This window comes from Rhinatrema bivittatum, chromosome 6 (genome assembly GCF_901001135.1).
Source record: "Rhinatrema bivittatum chromosome 6, aRhiBiv1.1, whole genome shotgun sequence".
Taxonomy (NCBI): Eukaryota; Metazoa; Chordata; class Amphibia; order Gymnophiona; family Rhinatrematidae; genus Rhinatrema; species Rhinatrema bivittatum.
Window position 1 is genome coordinate 318,321,185 of NC_042620.1, and position 14,124 is coordinate 318,335,308.

The window sequence follows — 14,124 nt, forward strand, 5'->3', positions numbered from 1 at the left end:
CATCAAAAATCAATCAGCCTTTTATCTAAAACACAGGATTTTCCTAGCCCTTATCAAGAGTTTAATTATCGCATCGTAGGTCACTGCCAGATTAATAGTGAATATACTAATAAACTGAAAGGAATCTAATTGTATGCAACCTAAACTTAACTAGGACTCAACAAAAATTAAGAAGAAGACAGCAGTTCAGCAGCAAGAAGAGGGCCTTCCAGTCTTTTGCATTGAGTGTCACATGTATGATTTTTTACCTGCTGGTGAGAGGTTGTATGTGTGCACCAGGTACAAAGAGCTCCTGGCTATCAGAGAATGAGTCCAATCTCTGGAACCTAGAATGGCAGACTTGGAGGAGCTGAGGCAGACAGCGAGGTATATAGATGAGACCTTCAGGGACTTAGTAGCCAAGTCCCAACTCCAGTCTGGCAGCCTTGGTGCTGCCTTGGAGGAGGAAGGTCTCCTGGTCAGAGAGCATCAACCTGCTGCAGCAAAAGTGATCCTATAGCAAGGATCTGCTCTACTGGTGATGCATTGTCCTCTCGCACTGAGGATGTCTCCCAGAGCTACTGCCCAGGAGGAAAGGGTTAGGTTGACCATCATAATTGGTGGCACAGTTAGGAATGTAGATAGCTGGGTGGCTGGTGCACGTGAGGATCGCCTGGAAACATGCCTACCTGATGTGAAGGTGGTGGACCTCATGCGTCACCTAGATAAGATTTTAGACAGTGCTGGAGAGGAGCCAGCTGTAGTGGTGGGCACCAACAACATAGGAAAATGTGGGAGGGAGGTTCTGGAAGCCAAATTTAGGCTGTTAGGTAGAAACCTTAAAGCCAGAACCTCTAGGATAGCATTCTCTGAAATGCTCCCTGTTCCATGCGCAGGTCCCCAGAGGCAGGCAGAGCTCCGGAGTCTCAATGTGTGGATGAGATGATGGTGCAGGGAAGAGGGATTCAGTTTTGTAAGGAACTGGGGAACCTTTTGGGGAAGGGGAAGTCTTTTTCAAAGGGACGAGCTCTACCTTAACCAGGGTGGAACCAGGCTGCTGGTGCTAACCTTTAAAAAGGAGATGAGCAGCTTTTAAACTAGAACAAGGGGGAAAGCAGACAGTCACTCAGCAGCGCATGATTCGGAGGGAGGTATCTTCAAAGGATACTAATGAAGCAGGAGAGTTAGGGCATCCCAACAGTGAGGTTCCAATAATAATAAAAGTAGTCCATGTGCCTATAAGTAAAGAATCACCTGAGCTAAAAGATTCCAAATTATCCCTGAGAACTGAAAAGCAGAATGTTAATGCAAACAAAAAACTCAAACTTTGAAATGTTTGAATGCTAATGCCAGAAGTTTAAGGGAGAATTAGAGGGCCGGATTTTAAAAGGGTTACGCATATAAGTTATGCGTGTAACCCTCTTAAAAGGCCTCTGCGCACGCCGAGCCTATTTTGCATAGGCTCAGTGGCGCGCACAAACCCCGGGACGCACGTAAGTCCCGGGGCTTTGCAACGGGGGCGTGTCGGGTGGGCGGCATGAATTTCAGGGCGGGGCGAGAGGCGTGTCGGGGGCGTGATGCCGGCCCGGGGGCGTGGTTGAGGCCTCTGGACCAATCCCCGGGTCGGGTGATGGCGAGCCAGCAGCCTGCTGGCATGCGCAGATTTACGCCTGCCTCTGGCAGGCGTAAATCTGCCCACAAAGGTAGGAGGGGGGTTTAGATAGGGCCGGGGGGGGTGGGTTAGGTAGGGGAAGGTGAGGGGAGGCGGAAGGAAATTTCCCTCCGAGGCCACTCTGATTTCGGAGTGGCCTTGAAGGGAACAGGCAGCGCGCGCCGGGCTCGGCGCGCGCAGGTTGCACAAATGAGCACCCCCTTGCGCGCGCCGACCCCTGATTTTATAAGATACGCGCGGATCTTATAAAATCCAGCGTACATTTGTTCGCGCCTGGTGCGCGAACAAAAGTACGCGCGCGCATAAATTTATAAAATCTACCCCAGAGTGTATAGCAGTGAATGATGACATCGACTTAATTGGCATCTCAGAGACATGGTGGAAGGAGGATAACCAATGGGACAGTGCTATACCGGGGTACAAATTATATCGCAATGATAGGGAGGAGCAATTTGGTGTGGGGGTGGGGGGCACTTTATGTCCGGGATGGCATAGAGTCCAACAGGTTAGGATCCTGCAAGAGACTAAAAGCGTAATCGAATCTTTATGGATAGAAATCCCTTGTGTGCTGGGAAGAGTGTAGTGATAGGAGTATACTATGAACCAAAATGATGAGACAAACAATGAAATGATGAAAGAATTAGGGAAGCTAACCAAATTAATAGTGTAGTAATAAAGGGGGATTTCAATTACCCCAATATTGACTGGGTAAATGTATCATTGGAATGTGCTAGAGAGATAAAGTTCTTGGATGGAATAAATGACAGTTTTATGGAGTTGGTTCAGGAACCAATGAGAGAGGGAGCTATTTTAGATCTAATTCTCAGTGGAGCACTGGATTTGGTGAGCGAGGTAATGGTGGTGGGGCCACTTGGCAATAGTGATCATAACATGATCAAATTTGAATTAATGACTGGAAGGGGGATAATAAGTACATCCATGGCTCTAGCACAAACTTTCAAAAAGGAAACTGATAAAATGAGAAAAATAGTTAGAAAAAAACTGAAAGGTGCAGCTACAAAGGTTAAGAGTGTGCAACAGGCATGGACATTGTTAAAAATACTATCTTAGAAGTGCAGTCCAGATGTATTCCACACATTAAGAAAGGTGGAACGAACAAACAATTGCCAGTATAGTTAAAAGGTGAGGTGAAAGAAGCTATTTTAGCCAAAAGATCTTCTTTCAAAAATTGGAAGAAGGATCCATCTAAAGACAATAGGAAAAAGAATAAGCATTGGCAAGTTAAATGTAAAACATTGATACAAAAGGGTAAAAGAGAATTGGAAAAGAAGTTGGCCATAGAAGTAAAAACTCATAATAAAAACTAAAATAGGTCGAAGCAAGAAGTCTGCAAGGGAGTTGGTTGGCGTGTTGGGTGATCAAGGGGTTAAAGGGGCTCTTAGGAAAGATAAGGCCATCTTGGAAAGACTAAATTACTTATTTGCTTCGGTGTTTACCAAGGAGGATATTGGGGAGATACATGTTCCAGAGATGGTTTTCAAGGATGATGATTCAGATGAACTGACCCAAATCACTGTGAACCTGGGAGATGTAGTAGTCCAGATTGTCAAACTGAAAAGCAGGAAATCACCTGGACTGGATGGTATACACCCCCAGGGTTCTGAAAGAACTCAAAAAATAACATTTCAGACCTATTACAAGTAACTTGTAACCTATCATTAAAATCATCCGTTGTAACTGAAGACTGGAAGGTGGCCAATGTAGCCCTAATATATAAACAGGGCTCCAGAGATGATCCGGGAAACTACAGTGAGCCTGACCAGTGCCAAGAAAAATTGTGGAAACTATTATAAAGAATACAATCACAGAACAAATTAGACATGATTTAATGGGACATAACTAGCATGGATTTACCCAAGGGAAGTTTTTTCCAACAAATATGCTACTTTTTTTTGAAGGGGTTAATAAACATGGATAAAGGCAAACCAGTAGATGTGGTGTATTTGTATTTTCAGAAGCCATTTGACAAAGCCTCATGAGAGGCTTCTAAGAAAACTAAAAAGTCAAGGGTAGGAGGCGATGTCGTTTTGTGGATTGCAAATTGGTTAAAAGACAGGAAACAGAGTAGGATTAAATGGTTTGTTTTCACAGTGGAAAAAGGTAAACAGTGGAGTGCCTCAGGGATCTGTACTTGGACCTGTGCTTTTTAATACATTTATAAATGACCTGGAAAGGGGTACAACTACTGAGGTGATCAAATTTGCTGATGACACAAAATTATTCAGCATAGTTAAGTCATAAGCGGATTATGATAAATTATAGGAGAACCTTGCGAGACTGGAAAATTGGGTGTCCATTTGGCAGATGAAATAGAATGAGGATAAGTGCAAAGTGTTGCATATAGGGAAAAATAACCCATGCTATAGTTACACAATGTTAGGTTCCATATTAGGTGCTACCACCCAGGAAAGAGATCTGGGCATCATAGTTGATATTACATTGAAATTGTTGGCTCAGTGTGCTGTGGTGATCAAAAAAGCAAACAGAATGTTAGGAATTATTAGGAAGGAAATGGCAAATAAAACGGAAGATGTCATAATGCCTCTGTATCGCTCAATGGTTAGATCGTACCTTGAATATTGTGTGCAATTCTGGTCGCCGCATCTCAAAAAAGATATAGTTGCATTAGAGCAGTGGTTCCCAACCCTGTCCTGGGGACACCTCAGCCAGTCCACAATGAATATGCATGAGAGAAAATTTGCATGCACTGCCTCCATAACATGCACATTTTCTCTCATGCATATTCATTGTGGATATCCTGAAAATCTGACTGGCTGGGGGATCCCCAGGATAGGAGAGGAGCTGGTGGGGGTTTCCCAATCCCAACAGCAAAATGAAACAAAAAAAAATAAATAAAAGACCCACCGGAAGAAGAGCTGGAGGGGATTCCTAGCGCCCACCAGCAGAGAAAGAACTGCTGCGGACAGCAGATGGGCTGCTGGGTGTTCCTAGGCCCCAGCAATTGCTGACAATATTGGAGTCCAGGTGGGAGGGGACTAGGAAAGGGATGGGGAGGGAGGGGATGGAGGAGAGTGAATGGGAGGAAGCAGTGGGAGGGGTGAGAGCACCCTTACACACAAGCACTTACTTTGCCCCAGGAAGTTCTCCATGTAAAGTGCAGGAGCCCCAGAGCCAGTGCTAGATCCAAATTCCAGCTGCTGTCTTGCCCCAATGATATCAATAAGGCTGCGAAATGCCTTTAGCTACACATTGTCTTCTTTGAGCTCAAAGGAAGAAACTTGGCTACATTTCTGCTGTCAGGCCCTGTATGGATTATAAGAGTCACTAAATACATTACCCGGTAACCCTGCATCCCCCAGGAGACGTGCCAAGGTCTCCTCCTAGCAGAATTCAAAAGAATTTCATTTATAAATCCCAAAGTTTGCCTCTTTCTTTAGATAACTTTGGTTTGCTTTTCTATCCCCTTATAAAGAACTTTTCTCTCCCATCAGGGCATCCAGATGTTCTCTCTCCGAGTGCTTCTTTTCTAAATAAACAGTCTTGCAACCACTGTTATTTTTAGCAATCCCCTCTGCTGTAATCGGGGCTGAAAGTGATATTTTCATGTGGGCAACCAAAAATCTCCTGCACGTTCTTATGAATTCAGGCACCCCAGGACCGGACTCATTAGATCAGCACAAAGTGTACCCAACGATGTCCTTCACCTGCAGCTAAAAAAAAACACAGTCCATCCCCAGCAGGGTGCACCTCGCCGCCTCTAACAGAGGAATTCCCGTTCATTCATTCATTCTTTCATCCACGGTGGCCTCGCTGTTCCAACTTAATGCCTCCCATCTGTTCAGTGCTTCAGCCTTCCTGCTCATGCAAACCGGTCCTCTAGGCTGGGAGTCTGTCTCTCAGTGTCCTACATGAGAGGGGTAGATATTCTAGGCCTGTTTAAGAGTAGATACGGACAGGTGGCTTCCCAAGGTCGTCCTTTCCTGGCTCCAACATTGTATTTCATGGCACGCAATTAGATCCCACCTATAATAACCAACCACCCGCTTTAGTTCTTCTCAGTCATGGCCTTGCTGTTTTAGCTCGAAGCCTCTTTACCTGTTTTTCATTGGCTCTTATCTTGGCTGGATTGCAAGCCCCAAGGAGTAGGGACTGTTCATTAGATGTCTCTGTACACAACACTGTGCACTTCTGCTAATGCACTATGCAAATGATTATTAATAATAATAATAATAATAATAAGATTATTATTTCAGCCCCAAATAATTTCTTGCTCTGGAAAGCTTGCAAGCTAAGGGGGTACAGGAGGCAATAGGAGAGAAAGGAGTGGATGTATTAATGGGCAGTAGCTTTGGGGGCTGATTTTTAACAGGACAATATGTGCGTGTTCACCTTACTGCCAACAGTAACCCGTGTTTTCCATACAGACAGCAGTGCTGTGAATTTTTGCTGGCCCGGCTCACGCCTACATTCATTCTAGCTGTATTATAACTGCTGAACTGTCTCCAGATTATAAGACAATTTCTTTATCTGTGGTTAGTCTCATGCACCGTTCCTCAGTTGTCTCCTATTCTTAAGAACATAAGAACATAAGAAATTGCCATACTGGGTCAGACCAAGGGTCCATCAAGCCCAGCATCCTGTTTCCAACAGAGGCCAAAAACCAGGCCACAAGAACCTGGCAATTACCCAAACACTAAGAAGAACCCATGCTACTGATGCATTATCAGCCCAGGATAAATAAAAGCCTCGGGCTCATGTAAAGATCCGCAGATAAAGATCCGCAGACTGCAAAGATCCTGATAATTCTCACTTTCTCCAACAGAAGATGAATGCCACCGTCCAGCGCAGGCGCTCCACTCCTTTTGCCAAGTCTAAAGCACACTCCAGGTAAGAGGAGGTCTCACCTCCAGCATTTTCTTTCTCTGCTTAATCCAAATCTATTGTTTTTTTTATTTGCCCCCGCAAGGGTCTTTGTCGATGGCAGAGAGCTCGACATTCAATAAGGCATTGCATAGATCCTCCAGATTCCCAATGTTTTTCTCTTCTGTTCATTCCAGAGTCTGCCACAAAATCAGATCACTGTAAATCAGAATACACCGTTTTCTCCTGCAGTGGTATTAAACTTCTTAGATTTTTCTGATCCTGCCACACCCCGGGCCTATGGTTTGTTTTATGCTTGGGAAATCACACACACGTGCCTGACCGTCCTGATTATCTCACTGAGGTTATCATCTTGTGGCCTCCCCCTGCATCCCGCATCACCCACCTATGATTCCAGAGCCACGGGTAAAATGTCTTATTGCTTAGCGATCGTGCGGTGCATTGCCATGCAGAAGGTCTCCAGTTCCATCTCCACGCTGTGGTCTCCCGCACCCCGGGGGTCAGCTGGGGCCTGCGGGGTGGTATGGAAGCAATGTTTATAGCCCCGGGGTGGTGGTGGGGGCGGGGGGGGGGGGGGCAGTCATGGTTCTTGTTAAGGGCCAGATTCAGAGCCCATGATTCAGGCCTCAGGACCCTTGCTGAGCCGTGGGAGGGGGAGGGGGGAAATGCCAGGATATCAGCACTGGTTCTGACTGAACTGGAAGAAGAAGAAGAAGGAAAAGAGAGATCCAGAAAACAAAGCGCCACGAGATCGCTGCAGAATCGCAGCTGGATGGCAGGATCTGACCGAGCTGTAGGTGACCAGAGAGCCCAGGTCCAGTGACAGTCTGCAAGGTCCTGTGGTGAAGTAGGAGTAAGCCAAAATGATGGGACCAAGCGCATGGCAACTCTGCCTCCCTTGTGTCTCTCTCCTGTGTCCAAAGAAGCACCAATAATAATCCCAGTGCTGTGCTCTGCTTGATGTATGGAAGGATGTAAGAAGTTGTTTTTTTTCCGTGGTGTGACAATAATTAGAGATCATTCAGGGCTGGATAGCTCTAGCAGTGCAGCATTGACAGATGAAGCTGTCATTAACTAATACATCCTCAGGGATGTCTTTATGATACAGACCTGAATGTGCTTTCCGCAAATCTGTCAGGTATCCTTCTCCAGCAAGGAGGCTCCCCCTTGTTTATCCAGAATTGGACAATTTTCCCTCTGTCTTCTTCCTGCATATTTTTTGACTCCTGTTCATCAAGATATAAACACCTTTCTCTTACAAAATCTGCCACTCGTAAGTACTTCTGAGTCTGGAGGTATGAAAGAACTCTGCTGCCAGTAGCAAGGACGTTTTCCCCGTTTCCCAAGGCACCTGGGCTCCAGTGCTTAGCAGCTCAAACGTTTTCAGCAGTGCATGCCAGTACGTCCTGTGAGAGACAGAGAACAGGAAGATTCTTTTGGAAGACAAAAAGGTCGCTTGACATCACATCTGTGCGGAGCAGGAGTAGCCTGGGGAGAAGAGGACACAGCTGGGCACACATCTCCCCTCGCTGCAGGTTGCATCCTTGCCGAACGCGCTAGACTGGCGCATTCGTTTCTGGCAAGCTGCTGTCTAAGCAGAGCTTAGCAGAAATGGATCTAAAACAAGGAAGTAACATCTGTACAAAGGGATGGGGAAGAAATACCGTGCTTAGAGCGAGAAGAGACCTCAGGCTGGGTGGTCTGATCACCTGAAGTGAATTTGGTTCTTCTAAGCCTGCTGTCAGATGGCCCGCAACTCACTGCCACTCAGAATCTCCCCCATGGGAAGGGGGTGGCTGAAACTCTGCACAAAGCCTGGGATTCTGTTAAATCCATGCGCCAGCCTACAATAGTGACTGAGATCAACACACTTGTTAAAATGAGTGGAGTCTGAACGTTCGAGAATTGTCTGGCAAGAAAAGGTAATCAGACCTCGATTCACAGAGAAACTGCAGGCTTCAGAGGGCTAGGACATCCCTTGTAACTGGACATCCCTTGTAACACCCTAAGAAGGACATCCCATGTAACACCCTAAGATCAGAAGGCCCAGCTTGCCTGAGGTGCACATAGAGCTACGGTGCTGAAATATGGCAGGAAAGAAGCGAGTGGGCCTTGTGCCATCCCTCGCAGGGTGAGGAGGGCATCACCCAGCATAGGACCTCAGCCTCAGCTTACATCAGTCAGACTTCAAATCTGGGATCTCTCTAGGCTGGGTTTCGAAAGTCATTTGCTTCCTTTCATGCCCATTTTAGTAAACAAATGTAACTGGATTTGGGCCATCCTTTGATAGTTAGCAAGCGGTTAAATTGTCCTTGACAGTTTTACTAGCTTAGTAGCTTTATGTGCCAGTGTTCCCCCATCAGGTTGATGGTTACAATTAGCCTCCTGCTATCATGCTGTGGCAGGCTGGAATAGCTGATAGTGCTCACAGGTGTCTCCTGGTTTTGGGCTATGGTGCATCTCTTACATCAGGAGGCCAAATGCTGTACCAGGGAGTCTCTTGGGAGAGCGCTATACCAGAGTGTCTCTCGGAAGTGCACTGTACCAGGGAGACTCTTGGGAGAGCGCTATACCAGAGTGTCTCTTGGGAGAGCACTGTACCAGGGAGTCTCTTGGAAGAGCACTATACCAGAGTGTCTCTCGGAAGTGCACTGTACCAGGGAGACTCTTGGGAGAGCGCTATACCAGAATGTCTCTTGGAAGTGCACTCTACCATGGAGACTCTTGGGAGAGCGCTATACCAGAGTGTCTCTTGGGAGAGCACTGTACCAGGGAGTCTCTTGGGAGAGCGCTATACCAGAGTGTCTCTTGGAAGTGCACTGTACCAGGGAGACTCTTGGAAGAGCACTATACCAGAGTGTCTCTTGGAAGTGCACTGTACCAGGGAGACTCTTGGGAGAGCGCTATACCAGAGTGTCTCTTGGGAGAGCACTGTACCAGGGAGTCTCTTGGGAGAGCACTATTTCAGTGTCTCTTGGGAGTGCACTGTACCAAGGAGTCTCTTGGGAGAGTGCTGTATCAGGGTGTCTCTTGGAAAAGCACTGTACCAGGGTGTCTCTTGGAAGAACATTGTACCAGGATGTCTCTTGGAAGAGCGCTGTATACCAGGGAGACTCTTGGGAGAGCGCTATACTAGGGTGTCTCTTGGGAGAGCGCTATACCAGAGTGTCTTTTGGGAGAGTGCTATATTAGGGTGTCTCTTGGGAGAGCACTGTACCACAGTGTCTCTTGGGAGAGTGCTGTACCATGGAGTCTCTTTGGAGAGCACTATACCAGAGTGTCTCTTGGGAGTGCGCTGTACCAAGGAGTCTCTTGGGAGAGTTCTATATCACAGAGTCTCTTGGGAGAGTGCTGTACCAAGGAGTCTCTTGGGAGAGTTCTATATCACGGAGTCTCTTGGGAGAGTGCTGTACCAAGGAGTCTCTTGGGAGAGGTCTATATCATGGTGTCTCTTGGAGAGTACTGTACCATGGAGTCTCTTTGGAGAGCGCTGTACCATGGAGTCTCTTTGGAGAGCGCTGTTCCAGAGTGTCTCTTGGGAGTGTGCTGTACCAAGGAGTCTCTTGGGAGAGTTCTATATCACGGAGTCTGTTGGGAGTGCGCTGTACCAAGGAATCTCTTGGGAGAGTGCTGTATCAGGGTGTCTCTTAGAAAAGCACTGTACCAGGGTATCTCTTGGAAGAACGTTGTACCAGGATGTCTCTTGGAAGAGTGCTTGTTTGACTTTTGGCAGAGGAAGAGATTTAGAAATCCAAAACCTTTTAACCTTTAAACACATGGATCACCTCTACCCAAGTACTTTGTTAGTTTGCTTTTAGCTATTCTTATTGCTTTTGTTGTATTTTGCAGTTTGCTACAATGGAAGCTAAAACATTCTCTATGGGGTTGGGGTTTTTAGTTTGGCAGAAGAAGGATTAGAGCCTGTGAGCTATCGTAGCCCAGAAGGCTATCTGAAAGCCTCCACTTTTGTAGGAACTGTATCCTGTTATAGAAGTTTTACAGAACTTAATCCTGTGCTCTCCTCCTGCTCCTTTGGAATCGGAGCCCTCACACAGGCTTCCTCTGTCCCTCTCATAAACACACAGCCTTCATGTACAACTACATGGAGATTTTCCCTTGTAGTTGTACAAGCTTTCTTGCCTCTTATTCTGGGCTTTCTCTGATGTTGGGCCTCCTGATCTTTGCCACTCTGCTTGCAGCCAGCTGATTCTTGGGCCTCATCTTTGCCATGAGGGGACGGGCTCCACTTGTAGCCCATAGGGCCTTTCTCAGGAATTCTCTACAAAAACTATACATTTTTTACAGCAGGGGAATTCAGCGCAAATTCTGTGCTCCGCAGTAGTGCGGAATTCCCCCAGGAGTATATATCCCCTCCCAGCTCATTTCAGTCCAGCACTGAAGGAACAGTCCTGGGTTGCACCCGGACATCCAGAATCTTGTAGTCATGGATGCAGAATCCAGCCACTAGGTGTCTCCATTGCACAATGACTATGGGGCCCATGTAATATATGTCCACATTTAAAAAATCAGCGCTCTGATTTTTTTTTTTTTAACTACCACGGTAAATATTTACTTTGAATGCAGTAAGGAAGTGAAATGCATAGCACACATGAGCTGTCACTGAAGTGTCCTCTCAACAGAGTAAGTGAATAATATTAAATGCCAGTACAAGTGAGGGCTGTGCCATCGACTGCAAACCAGGAGGAGATAAGTCCTCTTCTCCTCCCTACTGGGGTCCCTGAAGCTTTTGAAGGTGTGAGGTGGAGTGGGGGGTGATTGGGAATTAGGTGGCCCGCCAATTTTAACATTGTAGGGGGATCGGGGGCTTCTATTTTTTACTGACTTAGGTGGGTGGGAGATGGGAGGGTAGGGATTCATGCCCACATTGCCCTGCTTCTTTTGTTTTTCTTTTTGGGTAGGGGGTCCCAGGTCCCCAAATTGGGAAACCTGTCTCCAGGGAGGTCAGTGGGAAGTTAAAATTTCAGTTTCATGCTGACAATTTTCTGAAACTGGAGCAAAATATGTGCTAATTCTTAAGGCACTGCCCTGCATTGGAAGTAATTTCATATGCAGGCCATTAGCATGCAAAGTGTGCTATAATTAGCTCACTCCGTTACCTTTTCACTTAGCGCAAGAATTTTGCACACTAATTAATACACAACATCAGAAGTAAAGGTAGTGGGAAAAAAAAAGTGCGCTAAATCCAAGGCAATCAGCTGGACTAATCCTAGGGGCTGTGAATGCATCCTCAGCCCTGGCTGACCTAGGGAGTGAAAGACCAGAGGCAAGAATTGAACCCAAGACTCTGTACATTGCAATCAGCCACCAGGGCAGCCCTAGTTTTTTTTTTAATCTGATTGTTCTTTCTTCTTCTTACAATATCTGTAAGTGATTTGTATAAAACTTGCATAAACTGAACCAGGAACGTAACCTTTCAGTAAAGGTTACGTTTGCCAAATATTTTTAGCTTTTTTTTTTTTTTCAACACCTTGACTGGGGTTGACCTGATGGCCTGGCAGCACCGCCTGATCTGCTGCTTACCGGGCTGACAAAGGCAGAGTCCAGGGCACATGAACTGAAAGGGGGTCATGCCAGTCCCTCTCAGTTAAGCTGGGCTACAGGAATGGGGTGATGGTCCCTAGCAGTCCCAAATGAAGGCCTGTGGACCCTCAGCCTCAAGCCCACCCCTTCAGAAACAGCAGCAGCGCACGTGAACGGAACTGGGCGAGATTTTGATTGAACTGGAAGTCTAGAAGAGGAGAAACATTAGCAGGTCCAGAAACTCTGTCAACCATTTCCTTTAATACCAGGAAGCTGTTTCAAACATCTGACTCAGTATGTTTCATTTACTAGATCACAGTATCTGCGCAGTTCAGTAATCTCCGTGAGATAGCGCCGTTAACCGCAGAGCTGGCATTGCTCCTGCTGTGCTATAATGCTTTTGGACTGTTTAGTTATGCTAATGCTCATGAAAATCCCCTACCCCTGTAATGGTTTATTTAATTCTTGAAATGAAAAATAAGGTTAAGTGACTGGAACTCTGAAGCAAACAAACCTTCATGTTTATCTCTGGGCCGAAATCCCACACTGAACTATCAACTCTGGGCATTCGCCAGCAAGTGTCTGAGTTTTCTAAAACATTACTGCACATTGTATAAAAATGTTCTAATGGCTCAGAGCAGCGACGCCAGCAAAATTAATTTGAGTAAGTCAGTCAATAAAACCAACAAAATCATTAACATCTTCTTGCCTTTCTGAAGATATTTACCTCGGTGTTGAAGTTGTTTGCTTTTTTTTAACTCTCCTCCAGCTTCAACGCTCTTACTGTTGTAGAGAAGAGTCAATGACGGTGCTGCAGGGCTAATTGTCATCAGAATCCAAATAGTGCCACAGCATTGCTACGCGTTAGGGACACATTTCAAGAAGCCACACACACTTTGCCACTGCTTTTTCTGTGATTGGGGGACGGGGGGGGGGACGGACTACTACAGGTTTATAATCCCCTGGGAATACCTACTTTAACAGCAGCTAAACATAGCCACATGGCCCAGGGAAAATTTCACACCCCAGAATTGAGGCCCAAACGTCCAAACTCTGACTTTGGGAAAGGAGGGTTTCAAGAACAAATGTTCATAAAAAGTGCACATGGTTTCTGACAAAGTAACATAAAAAAATATGAGAAATAAAACAAGAAAAAAAGAAAAGAGATTGACTATCTGGGGGAAGGAACAGAATTAGAGAACAGAGACTGATTTTGGCTCACAGACAATGAAATGATGATATTGCAACCTGTTGTCCTGGGGGGACCTGAACAGCTTGGGGTTCGTGACCTTTAGCTCGGTAGATCTTGAACCGGACCTATCAGGAAATCTTCTCTTTAATATCCCATGTGTTGTGTGAAGATACAGATAAGCAGACTTGGCAATCCACATTAGTTCCAAACAGGTCTGATTTGTTCACACTCCACACAAAACAATGTGTTCCACAATTTCTCTTAAGGCTTTTGTACCTTAACTTCAGTTGTGGTAAAAGTTCTGCTAATGGAGCTAGTTTTGCTTCCTGGCTTGTTATAGTGCTCGAAAAGGGCACTTCAGTATAAACCATTTCAGTGAAGGAACTGGTTCAGCTCTCACACAGTGAGCTTGCTCAAGAAGAGGCCTGCAGCGGAAGCCATTTCCGGTTCCCTGGAGTAGCTAGCCAACTGGCTATCTAAAGAGGAATGTTCCCCTGTACGCACAGTTCCAGGCATGGGTGTCATCGTCCAAGATGGCACCACAATGGGTTTCCATAATCCTGTGAACAGTATCAAAAGTTTTACCTGCAGCAGTAAGGATCCCTGGATAATCCCCTTCTGTGTATGGGAGTTCAGGAGAAAATCCGGGAATGGGTTGCCAGTGCCACCATGGTGAATCTAATTAAAATTAAAGAACCGGGGCAATTGCGTGATAGAGTGCCCTGTACTAGCCCCCAATACCTGTAACAAAGTGGTTGGACACATTTTCATGACCAGGATAAGCCCAAATACCAGGGCTCTGGTACATAGAGAATTCCATGCCAGTTTTATCGCCTGCAACAGATAGGGAACTACGGGTGGCTCAATGGAACTGAAG

The 14,124-nt window shown here is 46.0% G+C and overlaps 1 protein-coding gene across 1 annotated transcript in view; it reads left to right on the forward strand.

The window, feature by feature from the left end:
* Window positions 1–14,124, forward strand: part of LOC115094469 (rho GTPase-activating protein 20-like) — a 146,969-nt gene that overhangs the window by 64,908 nt on the left and 67,937 nt on the right. Inside the window, exon 2 of the mRNA XM_029607554.1 lies at window positions 6,456–6,520. Within this exon, the coding sequence (XP_029463414.1) occupies window positions 6,456–6,520 (65 nt within the window). The remainder of the gene's footprint in view (window positions 1–6,455; window positions 6,521–14,124) is intronic.